At 48.9% G+C, this 23,541-nt stretch overlaps 1 protein-coding gene across 1 annotated transcript in view; it reads right to left on the bottom strand.

Annotated features, from left to right (window-relative positions):
- CCDC106 (coiled-coil domain containing 106) overlaps positions 1 to 23,541 on the bottom strand; it is a 70,845-nt gene that overhangs the window by 22,567 nt on the left and 24,737 nt on the right. Inside the window, 2 exon segments of the mRNA XM_070944773.1 lie at positions 19,483 to 19,683; positions 20,180 to 20,347. Of these exon segments, the coding sequence (XP_070800874.1) occupies positions 19,483 to 19,683; positions 20,180 to 20,347 (369 nt within the window).

The following is a 23,541-nucleotide window of genomic DNA, read 5'->3' as shown; positions in this document are numbered from 1 at the left end:
TTGTCTTGTTACTTTTGTAGCTAATAAAGTTACTAAATGTATCGAGCTGGTCACGTCTTCATTTCCTGCGCCTGATCTAACACTGGCGACGAAGGACTAGAGAAGAGAACCTGAGCAAGACTCGTGGCACGATCGCCCACCGAGCTGAAGTCACTACATCACAGCAACTCCCAGAATGGCAACCCCGCAAGCCCCGATGACCGCGCTGAACCCATTCGACCCATCCCGGGAGAAGTGGAGGTCGTACATGGTCCGTTTTCGACAGTTCCTGCGAGGTAATGGCTACCAGAACCTCGACGATGAGCGGAAAAGAGCCCTCTTCATGGCTCATTGCGGATCGGACGTCCTGGAGATGGCGATTGACCTCGTGGCACCCAGGGACATTGAGGAGATGTCCTGGAACGACCTGCAAGAAGTCCTGCAGGAGCATTACGCACCCACAGGCACCCCAATTGCAAACAGATTCACATTCCAGCAGAGAAACCAGCGGGAAGGTGAATCCATCAAAGAATTCGTGGCAGCGCTTCGCCAAATCGCTGCCAACTGCGAGTTCGACAACGTGGATAATGCCATCTGAGACCGCGTTGTTTTTGGAATGCGAGATGTGGGTCTGCAGAGGAAGTTCCTCAGCCGAAAGAGGATCCCGCTCAAAGACGTCCTCGACGAGGCAACAGCGGCTGAAACATCTGAGCAAGCAGCCGCCGCGATGGTAAAGGCAAGAGGGATCCATAAGATCCACAAGTCGGGCCTGACCTCATCAGACGAGGCAACCACGCAATCCGAGTCAGATGAGGAAATGGCCGTCCACAAGGTTTCCCGCCCCCCCAGGCGGGAAAACCCACAGCATGGCGACCGGGGAGAACGATGCGGCAGCTGCAGAGGTGACCACCCCAGGGCAACCTGCAGATGGAGGGACGCGACCTGCCGCCGATGCCTGAAGAGAGGGCACATCGCCGAGGCCTGCAGAGCCACAGATCCAGCCCCGGAACCGCCCAGACCACGATTCCGGGAGAATCGCAAAGACAATCAGAGGACATCCAAACGGTCCTCAAACCAGTCCCGGCGCGGGGAGGAGGAATATCCCCGAAATAGAACGGTGCACCAGACCACCATCGCTCACACAAGCGACGAGGGGACCACCAAGTTCCACGTGACGCTGCTGGCAGAGGGGTCACCGTGCAAGATGGAGGTAGACTCCGGATCCGCCTACTCCATCATGGACTGGCAGCACCTACAGCAGCTGAAGCCATCCTACAAAAAGGCCCAGCTGAAAACCCCAAAGTCGAGGCTTGTGGACTTCAACAGAAACCCCATTGGAATCCTGGGCAGAGCCACCATCCACGTAAAATACAACAATTTCAACGGAGAGCTGCCCATCACCATCGTGGAGCACAGCCGACCGAACCTGTTAGGTGTGGAGTGGTTTAAGCCGCTGGGACTTTCCATCGAGGGCATCCACGAAATCCACAGGGACGAACTCGACACCATCATCGAAGAGTTCAAGGAAGTCTTCGATGGTAAGCTGGGGAAATTTGTGGGGAGGCCAATCTCTTTTAATCTGGATAAGGGAATCACCCCAATTAGGCTTAAGCCCCGCCGAGTTCCGTTTGCCCTGCGGCCTAAAGTAGACGAACAGCTGGATAAGCTGATCGCCCAGGGCGTCCTGGAACCGATCGATCATGCCTCATGGGAGACCCCCATTGTGACCCCACTGAAGCATGATGGGTCTGTGCGCATCTGCGCCGACTACCGTTGTACCATCAACAAGGCGTTGGCACAGAGCGCATACCCAGTCCCAGTAGTGCAACACCTGCTGCATTCCCTGGGATCTGGCTCAATTTTCGCGAAACTGGACCTGGCCCAGGCTTACCAGCAACTGCCAGTGGATGAAAAAACGGCGGAGGCACAAACAATTGTCACGCACAGGGGGGCATTCAAATGTAACCGCCTCCAATTTGGAGTCAGCGCTGCCCCCGGCATTTTCCAATCTATGATGGAACACCTCCTCCAAGGCGTTCCAGGGGTGGTGCCTTACTTCGACGATGTGCTCATCTCCGGTGACTCAAGAGCTCAACTCCTTGAAAGGCTCAGGCTTGTCCTGCAGCGGTTCAAGGCCAAGGGCTTGAGGGTCAGGCGGGACAAGTGCATCATAGGAGTACAGGAAGTCGAGTTCCTGGGCTACCTCATTGATAGCACTGGCATCCACCCCACCAAATCAAAAGTGGAAGCAATCCATGAAGCTCCAAGCCCAAAAAACAAAACGGAGCTTCAGGCTTTCCTTGGGTTGCTCAACTTCTACGCCATTTTCTTGAAACAGAAAGCCACAGTTGCTGAGCCACTCCACCGCCTGCTGGGGAAATCGGCGTCCTGGAAGTGGGGCCAGGAAGAGGAAGCAGCATTCCGGGCCATCAAAGGACTATTGACGTCCAAAAGCGTCCTCATCCAATACAGCGAGACGCTTCCCATCAAGCTGACTTGTGATGCGTCGCCATACGGGGTGGGGGCAGTCCTCAGCCACGAACTGCCCAACGGCACGGAAGCCCCGATCGCCTACTTCTCAAAGACGATGTCTGGCGCGGAACGGAACTACAGTCAGCTGGACAAAGAAGCCCTGGCCATCGTGGCTGGAGTGAAGCGCTTCCACGAATACCTCTACGGAAGACGCTTCACCATAGTCACCGACCACAAGCCACTCCTGGGACTCCTCGCAGGCGACCAACCCACCCCGACCTTCATGTCCCCACGGATGACGAGATGGGCCATCTTCCTAGCCGGCTACTCCTATAGGCTCGTGCACCAGCCAGGCACAGCCATAGGAAACGCCGACGCGCTTAGCAGATGCCCGTCGAAGAACCCAGTCGAAGACCCAGCCCCCACACTCCACCTATTCCATATAGATGACGACGCCAGCTGTCCAGTGTCATCCGCAGATGTGGCCGTCCACACCCAAAAGGACCCCACACTCCGCCAAGTGAAGTCCTGGATCCTCAGAGGGTGGCCATCGGAAAAGACAGAGGAGAGGTTCAGCCCGTTCGCCAGGAAACAGAAGGAGCTGTCCACCATAAAGGGCTGTCTGCTATGGGGAGACAGGGTGCTGATTCCAAGCACTCTGCAACGGCGAACATTAGAGACTCTGCACAAAGGGCATCCGGGCATCGTCCGCATGAAGGCCCTGGCACGGAGTTACGTCTGGTGGCCCTCCATGGACAGAGACATTGAGCAATGGGTCTCCAGATGTGACCCGTGCCAAGAAGTTCGCCCAGCGCCGCCGCAATCCGAAGTCGCGAAGTGGGAGACCCCCAGCAACCCCTGGTCGAGGATCCACATTGACTTCGCGGGTCCGATGCAGGGGCGACACCTCCTCATCGTGGTAGATGCCTTCTCCAAGTGGCTCGAGGTGGTACCCATGGCATCTACCACAACAGAAGCGACGATCCGAGCCCTGCGCCGCCTGTTCGCCACACATGGACTACCGGACGTGCTGGTCTCGGACAACGGCCCCCAGCTCACATCCCTGGCCATGGAGTCCTTCCTGGCAGGACTGGGCATCCGCCACGCCCTGTCCACCCCGTACAGGCTGGCCGGAAACGGACAAGTTGAACGCATGGTCAGACTCACCAAAGAAGCCCTCACCAAGATGGGCCCGGGAGACTGGCAAGAACGCATAGATAACTTCCTCCTCACCCAGCACATCACGCCACATGCCACCACCCACAAGAACCCGGCCGAACTGCTAATGGGCAGAAGGTTGAGGTCACCCTTGGACCGGCTGCACCCCCAATACAGCCCGGAAGTGACCGCAACCGCCAGCCGCCCGCTTCGCGCCTTCAGCAAGGGAGATTCAGTTTTCGCGCTGAATTTCAACGGCTCTCCTAAGTGGCTGAAGGGGAAGATTGCCAGCACAACCGGCCCCAAATCCTACACCGTCGAGTTGGAAGATGGACAGGTCTGTAGACGTCACATCGACCAACTCCAGAAAAGGTGGGGGGGAGCACACGAAAACCAGCCTGACGAGGGAGGCCTACAACACCGAGACGAGGTAGGCCTCCAACACCCCGGCGAGGTAGACCTACCACACCCAGACGAGGTAGGCCTACAACACCCCGGCGAGGTAGGCCTACAACACCCCGACGAGGTAGGCCTACCACACCCCTGCGAGGCAGAGCAACGCCATCCCGACGAGGTCGGCCTGGCACACTACCAGGTACTGTCACATCGGCAGTCCAGCGAGGTAGACCGGGGCCAGCCGCACGGGGGATGGCAACACCAACCCAGCCAGGTGGGCACCCGGCACAACAGGGCCAGGGACCACCAACCCAGCCCGCAAGTAGACCGGGACCTGCCCAGAGGAGGAGCAGCGCACCCCACCAGTGACGGCAGCCTACGCCAGCCCAGCCAGGGAGACTGCAGTTCCAGGTGAGTAGACCGGGACCCAGCCAAGACGGGCACCCCACTACCCATGGGCGAGGGTGGCACACGACTCCCCGGCGAGAGGGACCCCCGCCCATCTCAGAAGACAGCCAGGGAACAACAACCCAACCCGGATGACCCCAGGCACCACCCGACGGTAGACCAGGGACTAGGGGGAAGGGAAAGCCGACAACAACCCGGCCAGGGAGACCTACACCACCCCGGCAGGGGAGACCTCCGCCGCCCCACAGAGGTAGTCCCGCAACAACATCCCGACTAGGTCGACCACCACCAACCAGACGGGGTAGACCAATGCCAGCCCAACCGAGGGGACCAACGCCACCCCTGCGAGGTCGGACAGCACAACGCAAGCCAGCACCACCCGCAGCCGGGGGACCGGAACCGAGGGCACCGAGCGGAACCACCACCCAACCGGCAGCAGGCCGGACCGCGACCGAACCGCAGCGGCCGGGAGACCAGGGAGGAGCAAGCGACAGACCTACCGAGACTCAGACGCTCTTCCTGGGTCGGAACCGAGCAACCGAGACGAGGCGATAGATCCACAGGCCAGGAGGAAGACCAACAGAACCAGCCATCCAAGGTCTGCGGTCCAGCCGGAGGCGCTGGGGGTAACCCCGCTCACTCGACAGCCGAACCGAGCCCGGTTCCGGAGAGGGAACCAGGAGACGAAGGAGCCCCGTCCATCCAGGCTGGAGACAGAGAAGAAGTGAGACTGCGCAGGTCAGCTAGGGTGCCGAGGCGTCCTACGTACCTGCACAATTACGTGACTTTTGTGGACGAGATTTGACAGTCCGGACTAAGGGGGGAGGAGTGTTATGTCCTTATAAGGACATCCGCCCTGATTGGCTGCTAGCCATCGGGCGGGAGATTTGAATCCCTGTCAAGGGGCGGTGCGTCTGCCGGGAGCGAATATAAGGAGAGCTCCGGCAGCGCGCCAGCAGTCTTGTCTTGTTACTTTTGTAGCTAATAAAGTTACTAAATGTATCGAGCTGGTCACGTCTTCATTTCCTGCGCCTGATCTAACACAAACATGCTGCCCTGGGACCTTTTATTACAGGGCAATCTTCTTAGCCAACACAAGAACTGTCTTTCCTCTTTCTGTCCTTCTACTGCTGAGCAGAATACTTTCACTCAATTAAATCCAATGGAATTTGGGATGCAAAGAGAAGGAAAGCAAGCTTTGTCACTTTTGTGGCTAAGCAAAGGTCTCAATTAGATGCAAACAAAGTCTTTTTTATAAGTTGTGTGCAGAGAAGAAATGCATTTTCACTCAAACAGAATGTCCATCAATGCTCCAAGAGAAAGAAAGGGAGGGTCCCTTCTTGGAAACTGTTGGTCTATTATAGCCTGGAGGTTTCCCTTGTCTGTGGGTTTTAAAATCTTACCAATGGCACTACTTAATCTCTCTCTCTCTTCACCATTAAGGAGAGTGGTCATCAATTGTTCCAAGTTCTGCCAGGTAGGATTGTGGGTCTTTATAATGACTTGTTGGAAGGAAAAAAAAAGAAGCCTTTCCCTTTAAGGATTGTTGGAAGGCAGCACTTCTTTTTTTCTTGCTTGAGAGCAAAATTAGTTTATTGTTTATAGGAAAGGCAGGCAAGAACAATACAAGCACAGCGTTCCGAGGCTAGTCTGGAGTTTAGTTTTATTCTTGCCCTTGCTTTCTTCTAATCCAATTTTTACTTTTAATTTTCTTGGAGTTCTTGGTAATTATGATTAAAATTTAATTCAGCACGTGAAAAGGAGTTTTTTGTTTTCTCTTCTGTTTGTCTGATGTCTTGTTGTACAAGTTTTTTCATTTTTCAGCTATTAATTTGTTTAAGAACTTCTATCTCTTCCTTGAGGTTATTTACCAGAAGCATCATTTCTTCAGAGATAGTAATTACTGTAGGTAAATCTTTTAGTCTTGCTATTTCTAATGTAGGTTGATTCTGATTTTATTATTATTATTATTATTTTTAATTACGCTATCATTTTCAAATTGCATAGCTTCTATTTTTTCTTGTTCATTTCATTTTGCAAATCATCTAATTGCTGTTTAGCTTGCATAATCATATTATCTTTAAGATTTTCAATATTTATTTTGTGTCCTATTTGTAAATCATCTTTCACTTTTGATAATTCTTCATGCCTGAATAAAAGTTGAGTCCTCAATCTCTCTAGTTCTGCTTTTACAGATCTAAGTCAACCTTGCAGGGCTAAAAGACATGAGAACGAGGTCCCCTCCCCCCTTTGTGGGTGAGGAAAGGCATTGCAGAAGTAGAAGAAAGGGAGTTTGAAGGATAGCAACTACACATCAGTATTGTAGCTAGTGCACTTAAAACTTTTACTTATAAACTTTTACTTATAAACTCGAGTTTATCTAGAAGCATAGAGAAGGAAGAAAAGTTAATTTCTGTTCTTCACCCTGTCTGGGTGGTCAGACCAAACTGGATGAGATATTTTCTTTCCTCTCAATACCTCCAATTCTTTTCTAACAATTTAAAATTCATATCTCTAGAGATCAGGCAGTTGCAGTTACCTTGAAGGTACATAAAACTTTAGACATACACACTAGTCATTCCCGCCTTAAATTTTAGTTGAATTAGGGAATGCACAGATCTTAACAATTAATTTTTTAACAGAATCATATCAAATTAATCAATTCAATTATCTGAGTCTTCCCATTTAGACAGGCTTTTCTTTTTATTACCTGCTAAACCCCGGGTGGGAAGAACAATAACAACTTTCTTCTCTATTCTTAGTTCTTTCAGAGTTCTCTGGTTCTTTTTAAGAATGGTAATTTATCAGAATCTTTATAACACTGCAGTAGTTCTTTTCTCCTACCACACATAACAGCATAAATCTTTTTTTGGTCAGCCCCAACGTCTGAATCATCTTACTGTATGGTGGGGCTTCTCAACTTCTAATTATTTTTCCTTTAAGGACTAGTCAGATCTATTTGCAGTTTGGGATTCCTTCTAATTGTTTTTGTGAACTTTTCACTTTTTTTTTAAGGACCTTTCTTTTGCCAAATTGGTTTTCCTGTGTCATCCCTCAGCAAGGCCCCTTTCCTTCATCTGTTTCTTCTCTCTTCTTTAGGCTGGCCAGGACAGGCATCTGCCTCTTGTCCCTGGCCCAAACAAATTTCCTGAAGGGGTATCTACCACCCATGAGCTGCAACTTCCTATGTTTCCCCTTTCTATGTGGGGTTTTACACTTTGGTTCAGCCGGGCTACACAACATCAGTTCTGCCACTGATTCTCAGACCCCTCTTATAAATGGGAATCTGGGAGGACCTGCTGCCCCCCAACACAGACTACGGACACCTTCTACACTTCACAGCTTCACAATTTCCTAAAATCCTGGGGTTTGCTTTTGGGATTTTCACAGGAAAAAAGGAACAACAAATTTTCTGTTCTTTTTTTCACTTGCATGGGCACATAGTGAGTGGAGGCTATTGATGTAAGCTATGCACTGAAGTGCTTCTGCTTTAGAGTATCTGGGGCTCAGTCCCTTTGGCATTTGCAATGCTGCACAAGCTGGCATTTCAGGGTGGTCTCTCTTCTTCATAGATTGCAGTCTTTAAGATAGGTTTCTTTTCAGGGTGACTCTTTCTGACCTGACATTTGGGAATTCCTCTCACTCGAGCCACACAGACTTGCATGACTTCTACTTGGCATTTGTGAAGTCAGTCAGCGTTCTGTTTCACTACTATTTGCCACCCATTTTCTAAGACACTGCCATTGACCTGCGGTGCTGGACTTTTCCAACAGTCACCAACAGGAACTGCAATGGCTTAACCACCCACACAGTTCTAGAGTCTCATTAGGACACGCCGGTTCCGTTAGGAAGGGACGTTCCTGGACCCAGGGAGGTGATCATGCTCCCTCTTCCACTCTCAAGGAGTGGGCTTACAATTCCCACAATACTTGCCTGCAGCCGTCTTCTTCTTTTTTTTTTCTCAGCTGGCGTTTATCTATTAGCTTATCTCTGATCTCGTTTTAGTTCTTGGGTCGGTCAGAGCCATCGAGTACCCAAAGGGGCCATCTGCTTCCTTCCAGAGAAAAACTCTCAGAAGCGCCTTGAAGGTTGGGCAGGATGGCCTCGCCTGGGCACTAGCTGGTCTTTTCCGCCCGCAGCGAAATCTCGCTTCAGTCCTGACGCGGTCACCATAAATGTTGCAGAAAAACAACAGAGATGAATTTCGAGATCAGAAATAGCTTTTTTATTTTGGCCAAAAGGTTCAGACATGCATTCTGTTTTACATCCTGAACAAAAGTCCTTCTTTAAGACATGTATCTTTATAGAACAAAAAACAGGAAGTATCTTAGATCTGCCTCTTTAGCTAGCTCCCCCCTCCCCTATTGCCTGTGGTTTGACATTTTGAACTCTGCAACGGTAGAATGGTGAGCTAACCTGCGGTTTGAGTAACCTTGCAGTTTGACTTTTTGAACCCAGTATTTGTCTCTTATATTTATTAGTTAAAGGACCCTTAGAGATCATTTAGGCTGACCCCGTATTATTTTCACTCTTATATTTAATTTCATTTTACATTCTGCCTTAAGTGAGGAATATGAATTCTGATAAAAACATTTTCTCTTGTCTTCATTTCTTTGCCTTAAAACAAACAAGCAGCTTTGCTCTTTTCTTTATCTCTCTCTCTCTCTCTCTCTAGAAGGAGGGGGGTTGACGGGGGGGGGCTGCATTGAGACAAAACTGTTCTTTTATTTCTTTCTGCAGAAAGGGGGGTTGCGGGGGAGTGGGGGTGCTGCTTTTGACAAAGAATTAAAACTGCTTTTATTCTTCTCTCAAAAGTATGAAGGGGGCGGGGCTGCACAGTCATAGCTAGCACCCTGTTAGAAAACCACTAGCCAGGATATTAGAAATAAGAATAGCTCGCTTATAAGAAAAACCCCAAAAACCACATAGCTGGCACATGAAACTAGGACACTTTGCAAGATACCCGTGACCTGGGGTGAAAAGCAGGTGACATGACATTTAGCTATTTAGCATAGCAAGCATAAAGGTTTTAGGGGGCTGTAATTCAAATAACCAATCAATATTATCTGTTATGCATGCATTATTAGGGGAAGGGCAAAGGGTTGGATTGGACCACCCTTTGACTATAAGAATTGCTGTAAGATTGTAATCAGTGCCTTGGTAACTTTCAAAACCAGGGTCCTTATATCTTGGTACCAAAATAAAAGTATAATTTGGTATCACACCTTGTGTTTGGTAACTCTTCGGCTTTGACACCAAACCAAAGCCCAGTTTTGGGGACAACATTTGTTCTTAAATCCAGCAAGAAAAAAATTCTCGAAGAAATTTAAAGCATTTAAATTAAAAGAACTTCACTTTATTGTAGCAAAGAGATGGCAGCAGAACCTTGCCTGAAATACCGAGTACCGTATTTTTTGGAGTATAAGACGCACCGGAGTATAAGACGCAGCTTAGTTTTCGGGGAGGAAAATAGGGGAAAAAAATCTGCCTACCAGGTATTCATCTGGCTAGTGTCCTTAGTCTGGTCAGCTTCATCACATTAGTTTCGTGGTTTTGAGCACGTGTGTGTGCTTTTTATCCCCTGCTTGGGGATAAAAAACAGCTTCTAAAGCACAGCTGATCTTTGGAGAGAGAAGCAATGAGAAAAGCAGGCGAAGCTCAAAAGATCGCTTCACTCGCTAGCGCCTCGTTAGGGCTGAGAAAAGCTTCTAAAGCACAGCTGAAAGTCGGAGGGACCAGGCAAAGCAGGGAAGATTGCTTCACTCGCAAGCTAGCGCCTCATTAGGGCTGAAAAAAAGCTTCGAAAAAGCTACATTCGGAGTATAAGACGCACCTAAATTTTCAGCCTCTTTTGGGGGGGGGGGAAGTGTGTCTTATACTCTGAAAAATACAGTAGTTAGTTCCATTTAGTGTCTTTGCTTTTAATTCATACTGATTGCAAAAACGATTATACAGTACATTTAAACCTAATTTCATTTTTTTTTAATTTTCTTCTTCCCTCTTTCTATCCCTTTTGTGCTAGATTTTTTTAGATTGTGATGGCGATAACTATTTTATCTTCTATTGCCTTTATATAAACTCTGGATGCTCTTTTGACCATTTACTTCTTACTTAAATAATGAGAATAATGAGTGAAAACTGTTTAAGGAATTAACTTTCCATTAGGAAAAAGACCCACTTTTGATGGAACTGAAAATGAAAGTAATTTTATTTAGTGAGACTGGTTAAATATCCTCTTTTTAAAAATAGATTGTACAGGGAGAATGCTAAGGGGTTAGCAGTGGAGAAAATGGGCGTTGGTCTTACCTGTTACGCCCTTTCTCTCATGGGAGGAAACGGCAGTCAGGCATGGGTAGACTCTGTCTGTTAGCCAATCAGGACCGAGTCTGCAAATGTATTAGGCCCCGCCCTTCCTTCTGCTCTCCAGTTTGTCGGCGAGGACCTCAATGCAGACTGACGTGTCTCCAGCTGGAAATAGAAAGAATTAGTGAAGCCCACCCACCCCGACACCCCACAGGTCGGCCCCAGTCAGGGAGGGGCTGACTGCCATTTCCTCCCATGAGAGAAAGGGCGTAACAGGTAAGACCAATGTCCATTCTCCTCCTTGGTGGAAACGGCAGTCAAGCATGGGACATACCAAAGCGTGTTGTCCAGTATGGGAGGGAAGACCAATGGCCGAGCCGATCTCAAGATGCATGGACCCCCTGTAGCACTTGTCTGCCGAAGGCAGCATCAGCTGACGTGTAGGAATCCAAGCGATAATGGCAAATGAAATGTTTCGGGGTCGACCAGGTTGCTGCTTTGCAAACCTCCTCTAAGGAAGCCTGAGTTGCCCACGCTGCTGATGTAGCTGCACTCTGGGTGGAGTGGGACGTAATACGACGAGGGACCGGTAATGACTGTGACTCGTAGGCTGTGGAAATTGTGGCCCTAATCCAGCACCCCAAGGCCGTAGCTGTAACCTTAGAACTCATGGAGTTGGGTTGGAAAGAAATGAATAAGGCTTCTGACCTGCGAAAGGAGGAGGTGCGAGAGATGTAAATCTTCGAGGCCCTTCGCATGTCCAGGGTATGCCATACCTTTTCTAAACGATGGATAGGAGATGGGCAGAAGTTGGGCAAAACAAGTTCTTGAGCCCGATGAAAAACGGTGTTAACTTTGGGAACGAAGGTGGGATCAAGTCGAAGGACGACCTTGTCCTGGTGAAAAACACACAAGTCTTGATGAATGGAAAGGGCTGCCAGTTCAGAAATGCATTGGGCAGACATGATTGCAACAAGAAATACCACTTTGAAGGAAAGAAACTTAAGAGTCACGTCACAGAGAAGCTCAAAGGGAGCTCTGGTCAGTGCAGTTAGCACCCTGTTGAGGTCCCAAGTAGGGAACCGGTCAATAACTGGTGGGCGTAGGTTGGTGGCTCCTCTAAGAAACTTGCGTATTAAGGGATCCTTGGTGACAGCTGTCAACGAATCACATGCCAATACTGAGGGTATGGCAGCAGTCTGCCGTCTTAGGGTGGAAGGGGAAAGACCCGCATCAAACCCTTTCTGCAAAAAAACAATAATGTGAGCGACAGAAGCCGAAGTGGGAACTAAGTTCCGTTTTCTGCACCAGATAGAAAAAGTGTGCCATGTGGCCTTGTAAATGCGAATAGTCGAGGTGCGCCTAGCGGCCTGGATGGTCCGTATGGCTCTAGGAGGAATATTGGCCCTGGCTAGGAGTCCCCACTCAGTCTCCAGACGGTTAACTGTAACCACTCGGGCTCTGGATGAACTAGAGTTCCTTGAAGGAGAGAAATCCAGTCATTGGGAATTCGCCAAGGACGTGCCACTGAGAGGGAGACCAAATCCGCAAACCAAGGCCGACGAGGTCAATGCGGGTCGAGAAGGATCAATTCCGCCCTCTCCTCCAGAAGTTTCCTGATTACTTTGGCAATGAGCGGGAGGGGAGGGGAGGCGTACAGAAGAAGGCCCTGAGGCCAAGGGGCGAGCAGGGCATCCACCGCCTCCGCTCCGGGAGTCAGGAACCTGGAAAAAAAGCGTGGTACCTGGTGATTGGTGTGAGAGGCAAAGAGGTCCACCTCTGGAAGGCCGAACCGGGAAGTAAGTTCCGTGAAGAGCCGAGGATGAAGGCTCCATTCTGCTTGATCCACCAGGTGGCGACTGAGGGAATCGGCTTGAATATTCGACTTCCCTAAGATGTGAGATGCTCTCAAGGAGGCGAGATGTTTCTCCGCCCAAAGTCCAAGGGGTCTCGAGCGAGTGCCTCCCTGCCTGTTGACATGAGCTTTGGCAGAAACATTGTCTGTCAGCACGAGTACATGCTGACCACTGATAAGGTGGTGGAACTGAAGCAAGGCTAAATAAATCGCCCGTAGTTCAAGCCAATTGATGTTGAATAACCTTTCCTGCTCCGACCAGAGGCCCTGGGCCATATGGGAATCCAGATGTGCCCCCCAACCCAAGAGGCTGGCATCTGTGGTGAGAACTAAGCGGTAAGGTTCTTGGAACCGACTGCCTTTGGAAATTGCAGATGAAGTCCACCACCTCAGGGAATCTAGGACCTCCGTGGGGAGAGTAACCTTTACTAGGGAGGTGCTCTTTAGGGCCCTTTGGAAGGGAAGAAGGAACCACTGCAACTGTCTGCTATGAAGACAGGACCAAGGGATGATGCCAAATGAAGACACCATTTTGTCCAAAAGGCGGGAGAGGGTGAGTAGAGGGACTAAACAGTCCCTGGAGCAATGGAAGGCCAGATCAGCTAAACTGGATTGGTGGTCTAGTGACAGTGAAACTTTAGATGAAGTGGTATCTATTAGAGCCCCCAAGTGCTGGATACAGGTGGAAGGAGTCAAAAAACTCTTGGACCAGTTTATGGGGAACCCGTGAGCCTGCAGCTCCTGAAGGGTGGTGCGGATATCCTGATGAGCTTGGGATTCAGATTTAGAAAGGATGAGAATGTCATCCAAATAAAAAAGGATTCGAACGGGCAAGGCTCAAGTATGGGCAATGAGAGCCGCCATCAGTTTAGTGAATACCCTGGGAGCCGAGGAGAGCCCGAACGGTAGGGCTCTGTACTGATAATGGTGTTGTCAGCATTCCAAATTAGGCTCTCTTCCAGTGCTGACATGAAGACATGAAGCAAAGACCCGAAGTGCTGATTTATTGCTGAGATGAACTTTTACCTAGTTCTCTGCTTGCAACTGATAGGGTTTCCTGGGGAACGAGGGTGGGGGCCACATTCCTGTGAGAAGTACGTGCCGGGACGTAGAGATGGATTTGCATGATGGCCAATGGGATATCGGGCTGGAGAGCGGAAGAGGAGGGGGTTGGTCGGAGGAGCCAGTTTGGCAGCAATTAGAGTTAGGAATGTCGGCTATTTCTGTTCTTAATAAAAAGTGATTTATTAGAGACTCTGCGCTTGATAATGGAACTCAATTAAGACAGAACCGAAACCTGACAGACTGCCAAACTGCCAAAGCCAGGCTGGCTGAGTTTAAATCATCCCGTTCCCTCCCAGACGTATGGTCGGATTGGAGGTTATCCCCCGACACTATGGCTGAAGCGAAGCTCTCGGAGGAAAGCCTGCTTCAAGCAACGAGTGGAGGAGAAGCGGACGTGACTCCAGCCAGTTGGGAAACTGCGAAGGCTCAACTCTCCCCGCCTTCCTTCTCGGAAAAACCCCAAACAAAGAAGCCTGAATCAGATAAGTACCCGGGGACTGTGCCAAAAGCTTCAGAGGCGGAATTCCCCTTTCCCAACGTGAGAGATAAGGGAAAACCCCTAAGTGAATTGGGCAGAGCTTCCTGGCTATGGGAGTGGGAACAAGCCAGAAAACAAAGTAAGCGCCAAGAAATTCTAAGGAAGCCACTCGAAAGCCCCATAGATGAGTTGAAAGAAAAATTTGACCGTGCCACCTTTCAGGGGGAGGAACCATCCTGCAGACCCAAAGAAAAGAGAGAACCAGTCTGGGCTGTGGACCCGAGAGGACGTAGGCCAAGGCGCAGCCCTTCCCCCCTTCACAGCAGGAGGAGAAGGAGCCCAACGATGCATCCATGGGTCCCCCCCCCCTCCCAGAAAGCAGCAAAGCCTAGATGAGGCAGCACCTCCCTACCCCAGGATGAGAGGCGAGGCAGAAGTCTTTCAACACCGGGGGGGCCCTACACAGCTCAGCACAGAGAGGAGAGGGTAGACAGGGAGGAGCCACCCCAGTTCAGAGGGAAGTTCGACGGTGACCCAGACAACCTCGCCCAATTTCTCGATTCAGCTGAGATATACATAGAGCGTTATGGACACCTTTTCCCTTTCCCTAGAGCCCTAGTGAATGCCATTTCGGAAGGGCTGGAGGGAGAAGCAAAGAGGTGGTCAGCATCCCTCTATAAAAACAGGGCCCCCCAGCTGCAAGATGCGGATGGGTTCTTGCAACTATTGAGAAACCGTTATGAGGAGGAGGAGGATGACCCCTATGTGGAAGATGAGCTCAGAAACCTAATGCAGAAGGGGAAGCCCATCAAAGAGCACATCCGTGAATTCAGGAGAGTCGTTGGGACACTACCTCCCCTACCTGAGCGATTGCTGGTGTACTTTTTTAGGACAAGCCTAGATAAGAGAATTTCCCAAGTGACTGCTTATCGTGACATCCCAAACCGACTCTCTGAATGGTTCCGGGTAGCGATAAAAGTCGACAGAGGGTTGCGGGCGAGCGACACGCCGAAACCACCCGAGGGAAAGGAGAGAGGTCGGTCAGACCAAGGGCCATTCAACAGACGGGAAAGCCGGGAGGGGGGGGTGCACAGCCAGGGACGGGCTGATGGGACTAATCTTTTTGTGTTTTCCCTATGGGATAGGTGATGTCGCAGAAGTGAAGGGAGAGGGGCCGGATGTCAGCATTCCAAATTAGGCTCTCTTCCAGTGCTGACATGAAGACATGAAGCAAAGACCCGAAGTGCTGATTTATTGCTGAGATGAACTTTTACCTAGTTCTCTGCTTGCAACTGATAGGGTTTCCTGGGGAACGAGGGTGGGGGCCACATTCCTGTGAGAAGTACGTGCCGGGACGTAGAGATGGATTTGCATGATGGCCAATGGGATATCGGGCTGGAGAGCGGAAGAGGAGGGGGTTGGTCGGAGGAGCCAGTTTGGCAGCAATTAGAGTTAGGAATGTCGGCTATTTCTGTTCTTAATAAAAAGTGATTTATTAGAGACTCTGCGCTTGATAATGGAACTCAATTAAGACAGAACCGAAACCTGACAGGTGTCCCGCATAATACAAACGGAGAAATTTACGGTGTGCGGGAAGGATGGGGATGTGGAGATAAGCCTCCGTCAGGTCAACTGACAAAAGAAAATCCCCCTCCCGGATGGATTCTAAAATTGTCTGAAGGGAGTGCATCTTGAACCAGCAATAAATAATATACTGGTTCAAGGCCTTAAGATCCAGGATTGCCCTCCAGCCCCCCGAGGATTTAGGCACCAAAAACAGGCGAGAATAGAACCCCATGCTGTGCTGATCAGGAGGCACCGGTTCAATGGCCTTGATCTCCAATAAATGGCTGATAGCCACGGCCATGTGTCTGCGGGATGACAAATCACGAGACAAGGAACATGGAACGAAAACCCTCAGGGGATTGGATCGGAATTCTAGAGCTAGACTGGCTCCGATGGTATTCCTTACCTATACATCGGAAGTAGTGGAGTCCCAGCGAGTGGAGTAAAACAACAGGCGTCCTCCAACATGGGAATCCGGTGGCATCCTATCTAGACCTACCGAAGGGGCAACCCCTACCTCCCCAGAAAACCTTCTTGGGAAAGTAGCGGGAACCTTGTCTGACCTGGTTGTCCTGGTGCTGAGCTCCTCTGGTTGGGAATGCACGAGAAGATCGTTGTTGAGAGAATCCGCTGTCCGAGGGACGAAAGGACTGGGCGTGAAAATAAGGTTGTTGCCGAAATTCAGATCTTCGGGACACAGAAGGAAAGACTTTCCTGCGATTCCTGGTTTCAACTAGAATGGGGTTGAGAGAAGAACCAAAGAGCTTATCCCCTGAGTAAGGAGAGGAAGCCAAACGCCACTTATTTCTGGCGTCGGCTTGCCAATGCCGAAGCCAAAGGAGTCTCCTTGAGGTAACTGAGGAACCTATAGATTTGGCTGCAAATCTGGTGGCATTGAGAGTGGCATCCACTGAAAATTCAACAGCTGCTAAAATTTTATTAATGTCTTGGTGAGACCGTGAGTCAGAAGCAGGAATCCTCTCCTGCAGTTGTTTCAACCACAATATAGAAGCTCTGTTAAAAAACGAGGCTGCCGAAGCAGCTCTTACCAACCAGGCGGCGGCCTGATGACCTTTGATCAGGGTCCTTTCAGCTCTCTTGTCCTCAGGTCGTAACAACTCGTCTGGAGGTCCCGCCAGGTGAGTGGTCGAAGATAGCGTGACTACGGGAGCATCCACTGTGGGAACCTGTAGCAAGTCAGAGAATTCTGCAGCCAAATTATAAAAACGTTTATCCTGGGTATTGGGAAGAGGACCCAAGCCAGGAGATGCCCATTGACGTCGCACCACGTCTGAAAACAATTTTGGAGCAGGTAAGGTTTCAATACGAACAGTCTGTTCTGAGAAAAGAGAAGAAGATGGATCAACCTCAGCCGAGGCTAACTCCTGTCCGGAAGAAGGAGGCATCATCTTAGTTGAAGATAGAGCTTTAAACAACAATGATCGAAACAGTTGAGGCCTAAAAAGACCTATAAAAGAGGGTTGGTCTGGCTCAAGGCCTTCATCATCAGACCATTCCTGATCCAAGTGCATGTCCTCACCAGACACTGAAATCTGACTTGCTGAAGCAGGGGACTCAGGTCTCTCTTGATGCCCTCCAGATTCATCTACATGATGTGAACGACTGACCTGACTCACATAGTCAGAAACATCTGACCCAGATCTTTGTTGCAGACCTTGGGCTATTCCTTGGTGAATGGCCTCTGATATCAAGGAGGCTAAGGCAGGAGTGATTACAGGAGGCTGTGGAGCAGATGGCTGAGGAGAATTAGACAAAGGGACTGCAGATGGCAGAGTATCAATCTGACTGGCCTCTGGCATGGAAGAAGCCTGTGGAAGGCCTTCAGGAGGTAAAGTGGCAAACAAAATGGCCACCTCTGCTGAGGAGGGAGAAGCTCCCTGGTTTAAACGATTGGGTGATAAGGAGGCCCTGTGAAGGGACTGAGGCGTCGCCTGGCGATCCGTGGGTAGAGAAATGGTATCCTGTGTAGGAGGTGGCTCTGCTATGGCAAGAGACCTAGCCTGCTTTAATGCCTCCTGTTTGGCTTTCTGAATAGCACGCTCAAGAGCTTTATGACGCTGCTGTTTGTCCTTATGGACTTGGGAGGATTTAGCAAGATCGAGGGAAACCTCCCCTTTGGCCTGTTTAGATTGATGCTGGGTCCCAGAGGTCCCCTCTCCCGGATCACTGTCATGGCGTCTTCTCCTCCCCTGAGTAGGCGCCATGCGGCCTGACCGTGCAGATCTGGCATCCACCATTTTGAATACCTCCGCACCCACAAATTACAGATCCACGCGGTTGGAGCCCCAACCGCTACTTACTGCACCGTCTAGGTGCACCCTGGTCCGTCCAGAAAAACCGGCAGATGAACCGTGGGGATAATCCAGATCACTCGCCCTCAGGCGAAAACGTGATCACTCCAGCGCAGTAAATCGCTCCTCACACCAAATTGCTGCTGAGCAAGAGCTGTAAACGCAGCTGAAACACCCACAATCACAAACCTCCGATGACCAGGGAGAAGCGGGGCCGGTGTGGGTCAGCGCCGCGGAGCGGACTCGTGAGCACTGCCCGGTGTACTGCCAGCCGGCAGTTCCAAGCTGCCACGCGGCCTTCAGCGGAATCGGACAAAAGTCCTTCTCACTGGATTATTCAGTTCCGATCTTCTGCAAAACTGAGAATGGCAAATTTGCAAAACAAGGCCTAATCTGGCTAAGAGAAAGGAGACACGACTGTCCAAGCAGACCAAGTCGACAAACTGGAGAGCAGAAGGAAGGGCGGGGTCTAATACATTTGCAGATTCAGTCCTGATTGGCTAACAGACAGAGTCTACCCATGCCTGACTGCCGTTTCCACCAAGGAGGAGAATAATCCATTTATTTTGATTGTAGGATATACTAAAACAAATACATTAAAAAAATTAAAAAATCCAACCCAAATGGGCAAATGAAAGAGTTTTCTTGCTCTTCTAGTTCCAAGTAGTTTTTTGAGATTAAATTGGAACTGCTACATAGCTTGCAAATTATTATTTTATTATTCGGGTAATTCTCAAGTTACCACCACAATTGGGACCAGAGTTTCTGTTGCTAAGAAAGGTGATTGTTAAGTGTGTCACACCTGATTTTATTACCTTTTTTGCCATGGTTGCTAAGCGAATCACTGTGGTTGTTAAGTGACTTGCACAGTCGTTAAGCAAATCCAGCTTCCCCCATTGACTTTGCTTGTCAGAAGCTGGCTGGGAAGGTTGCAAATGGTGGTGACATGACCCCAGGTTATAACTGTTATAAATACATGCCAGTCGCCAAGTGCCTGAATTTTGATCATGTGACAATGTGGATGCTACATCAGTGGTGTAATTCAGCCGTCTCTATCCGGATCGCGTGATCTGGTAGCGGCAGCGGCGGGAGGCTCCGCCCACCCGCCCAGATGTCATCACGTCCTGTTTTTTACCCTCTGTGCATGTGCAGAAGGCTCTGCACATGTGTGGAGGAGGCGTGCACGAGCGCTCACATTTGTGAACCAGTAGTGAAGGTAGCTGATACCACACCTGTGCTACATGCTATGATGGTTATAAGTCTGAGGACCGGTTGTATGTCATCACTTCAAAAGATGTCTGAATGGTCATAAGTCGAGGACTATTTGTACAGTAGAATAACATTAACAGCAATACTATAACTCAGTGTTGCTCAGTCTTTGTATGCTGGCTGGGGGATTCTGTGAGTTCACATACATGCATCTTAAAATTGATACGGTTGAGACAATGCTATAACTTTTGATGCCAAACCTTTCAAGCCTCAGTACTTACCTCTCTGCCTCTCCCGGATTTTAGGCTTGGCAAAGCGTCGCCAGTTCAACCCTGCTTTGAGTTTCTTGTGTTCCACAGAACCACCTTCTTCAGGGCTGGTGGTCATCCAGGAGCCCATGCTGTCATCGTCTGTCACGTCCCCATTTCGGTTCTTCAATACTTCGGATCTTCGGGACAGTTGTTTGTTGCAGCAGTGATCATCTAGGTTGGAAGAGAGAAAGGCTAAGTGAATCACACATAGCAAGGGAGATGGGAAACTCAAGAGCACTCACCTGGGTTACCCGGCTCAATTTCCTCCAAATCACAAAAGTGTGATACCACATATCCCACTGTTATTTTAATAGGGATAATCAGCCTATGGTTCTTCATGTGCAGCTAAATTCAACGTCTATCAACTCCAATCAGAATGGCTCCTGATTGGACTACAATGCACATGATCCCCATTATCTAGAGCAGTGTTTTTCAACCTTGGTGGCTTGAAGATGTGTGGACCTCAACATCTAGAATTCCCCAGCCAGTCTCATGTCTACTTCAATGATCTATCCCTATCCTAAATTGTTCCCCCTTTTCTCTTAAGAGCCAAAGTGTCTTGGCACCATTCTCCACCCCTCACTTTATTTCTAGATTATTCTTCTTTCCAATAAAGTCTTTTCCACAAATCTAGTGAAACCACTCCACTAGCCTCCAGAACATTTACCAGCATCCAGGCGGGCTGAAGAGATGAATTTGTCTAGCTGGCAGTGCAAGAAATCTCATTCTTCTTCCAGATCCTCAATTTGCTTCTGCAGCCAAGAGTTCCTTTCCAGTGACATATGTAACTGGGTCTTCATATTGGGCACCAGAGTCAATGAAGGAATTGGCCTCTCTGAAACATCCAAGACACAACAAGAGGCATAACACATTCATACAACATGCTGAACTGGGTTTGTGCAAAGTTCTAGGTTAGGCAGAAACAGTTTGGCAGTTCCTAGTTCAGCATATTGTGGGGATATCCAATCATTCTCTTAGAATGCACTGTGAATCAGGCCACCAGGTTTAGCCATGATGTGGCTGATTTGTTTGGGTATATAGTACAGTACAGGGGTGCTGTCATGCCCTTGTCGGAGTCTGAATCCGAAGGGGAAGAGGAACAGCTGACAGTGAGAGAGTGGATCCATTGGCTGTGGAAAAAACTGGGGAAGAGCAAAGTCAGGCTGGGCAGAGCAGGGGAGAGGTAGAACAAGGGAGAGGGGGTTCAGATGAAGACCAAGGCCCACCCCCTCCTCATCCTAGGCAGCGCAGGGAAGAACGGAGAAGAGAGCAACATGGGTTGCGTGACTTATGAGGGAGGAAAGGGACCCGATCCTCTTTACAAGGCACAGGTGCTGATGGAGTTTAAAAGTAGAGGCAAAGGGGGGGGGGCGTTTGTCAGGAACAAACACTGAGTTTATCTGGTGTTTCTTGGAATCCTGGCATCCTCCCAACTGGTTTGATTTATTGCTGTACTACTTTACTTGTGGAATTCCTTATTTTGCTTGTCCTGCCGGATTAATTACCTTGTCTTGCCTTTGGATTTTTTGTTAGAAGTTTTCTGCTTACAACGTTTGGGACTGAAGTATTGCCAGCCAAAGACTATTACAGGTTGGTGGAAGAGCTCTCTCCAAGCCAGAGAGTTGAAAGGGACATTGGGGGCACAGTTGGTGATAATAAAGGGACTCATATCGGTTCTCTGGCTGTGTTGCCTTTGTGTCACGCCCTGGGTCATCACAGGTGCTTAAAGTTTGTGAACCCTGTTGAATGTTCAATATTTCCGCATAAATTGTGAGCAAAAATGTGGTCTGTTCTCCACACATGTCCTAAAACTAGATAGAGACCTCTGAAGGAAATTAATAATAAGTTACTCTTTTATAAAGCGTGTAATGTATAAAAAACTATGATGTTCTTATTGTTGCAAAACTTACTACAGACAGTACTCAGTAAAACAGTACGTGATGACTTGCTAAAAATGTTTCTTGGAAAACAGGAACATACACCCAAGGCAAAGCCACAATTCAGTTAGATAGGAACATCCGCCCAGGACGAAGCTACTAGTAAACAAGATAAGATATCTGTTCCGCCAGAGAAATTGTCATGATGACCCTTCAGAAGATGGAATGACTTAAAGAAATGACTTAGTAGAATAAGGGGGTTGGGGGGAGTTTCTTAGGCATGGTGTGCATTGTGGAGAGGGTATAAAATGTATGGATTGAACATTGTGCTTTGCTCTCCTTGTACTCAATCCACTTGGGAAGAGACTTGGAGGCCGCCTTTCCAAATGCTTTTTGAAATAAACCTTTGAATTGTGAACCAGACTTGTCTTCGCATTGTGAGTATACCATTTGGGGGTTTTATATCTCACAATCTTGGTGCCCAACGTGGGGCTCGAGGGCCTCAAGGGGGGGGGCTTTTCTCAGTGATTCTGGGGCCGTGCCTGTTGATTTCAACTGCCTAGAGTTATCTGAGACTTGGCTTCCAACTGCGGGCTTCGAGCCAAACTAAATTGACAACTCTGGTCCACAAAATCAAAGGAGGAGGAGGGAGAGAGAGTCAACAACTGAAGGCCCAGGACCAGGTAACCCAGTCCACTGGCCCAGGTAAGAAACTTTTGCCCCGAAGGAGGGAAACATGCAATTGTACCTGGGTGGTCAGGAGAGCGATTGTGGGAGGTTCTGTGATAATGGCAGTGTGTGTGTGTGTTGGACTGTGTTCCAGGAACACTAGTGAGTCCAAAGCACGTGCGCACCTGAAAGGCTGCGGTTCCTTACCTCTGCGAGGGGGAAGGCCAGCCTGAAGGGAAGCAGACTGGTGTCGTGGATTTTGAGTGACCGTAAGATCAAGAACCTCAGGAAACCATAGTCAGGACAACTCTCAAGAGGATGGGTAATAATTGTAGCAGTTGTTGTTGTTGTAAAGCAAAAAATAAGAAAGTAACTGTAAAACTAACAAATAGGGAGGTAGAAATCCCTTCCGATAGTCCTTTAGGACAGCTGCTAAGGGAGATGTGCAAGATATTTATTTATTTATTTTATTTTATTTTTATTTTGATTTATATGCCGCCCTTCTCCGGAGACTCAGGGTGGCTTACAAGGCATTAAGCAATAGCCTTCATACTTTTGTATATTTTATACAAAGTCAGCTTATTGCCCCCACAAACCGAGTCCTCATTTTACCTCCCTTAGAAAGGATGGAAGGCTGAGTCAACCTTGAGGCTGGTGAGAATTGAACTCTCAGTAATTGCAGGCAGCTGGAAGCTAAATACTACCTTTAACAGTAGCATTAATTTGCTACGCCACTCAGGCTCCTCAGATAGAGAAGAGTCTGGATCTTTAAAAATAAGCCAGCGTCTGCTGGGAGATTCAAGCTAGAAAGAGAAGGAGACAGAACATCCCCAGGGCTGTTAGTAACAATCCAGTGCTTAAGGAGATAGAACAATGGGTGTAACTTCGAGTAAGAGTGAGAAGTTCTCTAAAACAATTAGGAAGAATCCCAAATTGTAAATAGACCCAACTAGTCCTTTAGGTAAAAATACTTAGAAGTTGGGAAGCCCCTCCATACAGTAAGATGATTCAGATGTTGTGGCTGACCAAAGAAGATATGGTTAGTTTATGCTGTTATGTGTGGTAGTGTAGGAAGTTAGCACCCACCTCTTTCCTAGAAGAATGAAATATTTTAGGAAATATTAAAAAGGCAGAATATTATGTTTCCCTGGTTGAGAAATGGAGAAACATGTTTTAAAGACAAAGCAACTCCCACCTTCCTGCCTCCCCCCCTTTGTTAATGAGCCAGAGGCAGAAACTCAATCTTTGACAATAGGACCCATCTGCAACACAATAGCAACAGAAACTCACCACATGGCACCTGGGAAGATTACATCAGCCAGCAAGGCTAGCTAAGACCCCCACCCCCTGGGAGTCTGACAACCAATCAGGATACTCTTTCGGGGCCCCAGGAAGTTCAAAGCCAGGGAGAGCATAAAACCCCGGGGACTTAGCCTCAAATACGAAATTATTTAAAAACAATTATGAAGTTCTCTGGCAAAAA

This window comes from Pituophis catenifer, unplaced genomic scaffold, assembly GCF_029215685.1.
Source record: "Pituophis catenifer annectens isolate HBS135680 unplaced genomic scaffold, rPitCat1.0.hap2 SCAF_5, whole genome shotgun sequence".
Lineage (NCBI taxonomy): Eukaryota > Metazoa > Chordata > Lepidosauria > Squamata > Colubridae > Pituophis > Pituophis catenifer.
Note: the sequence above shows the minus strand (reverse complement) of the source record. Positions and strands in the feature narration are given on the sequence as shown.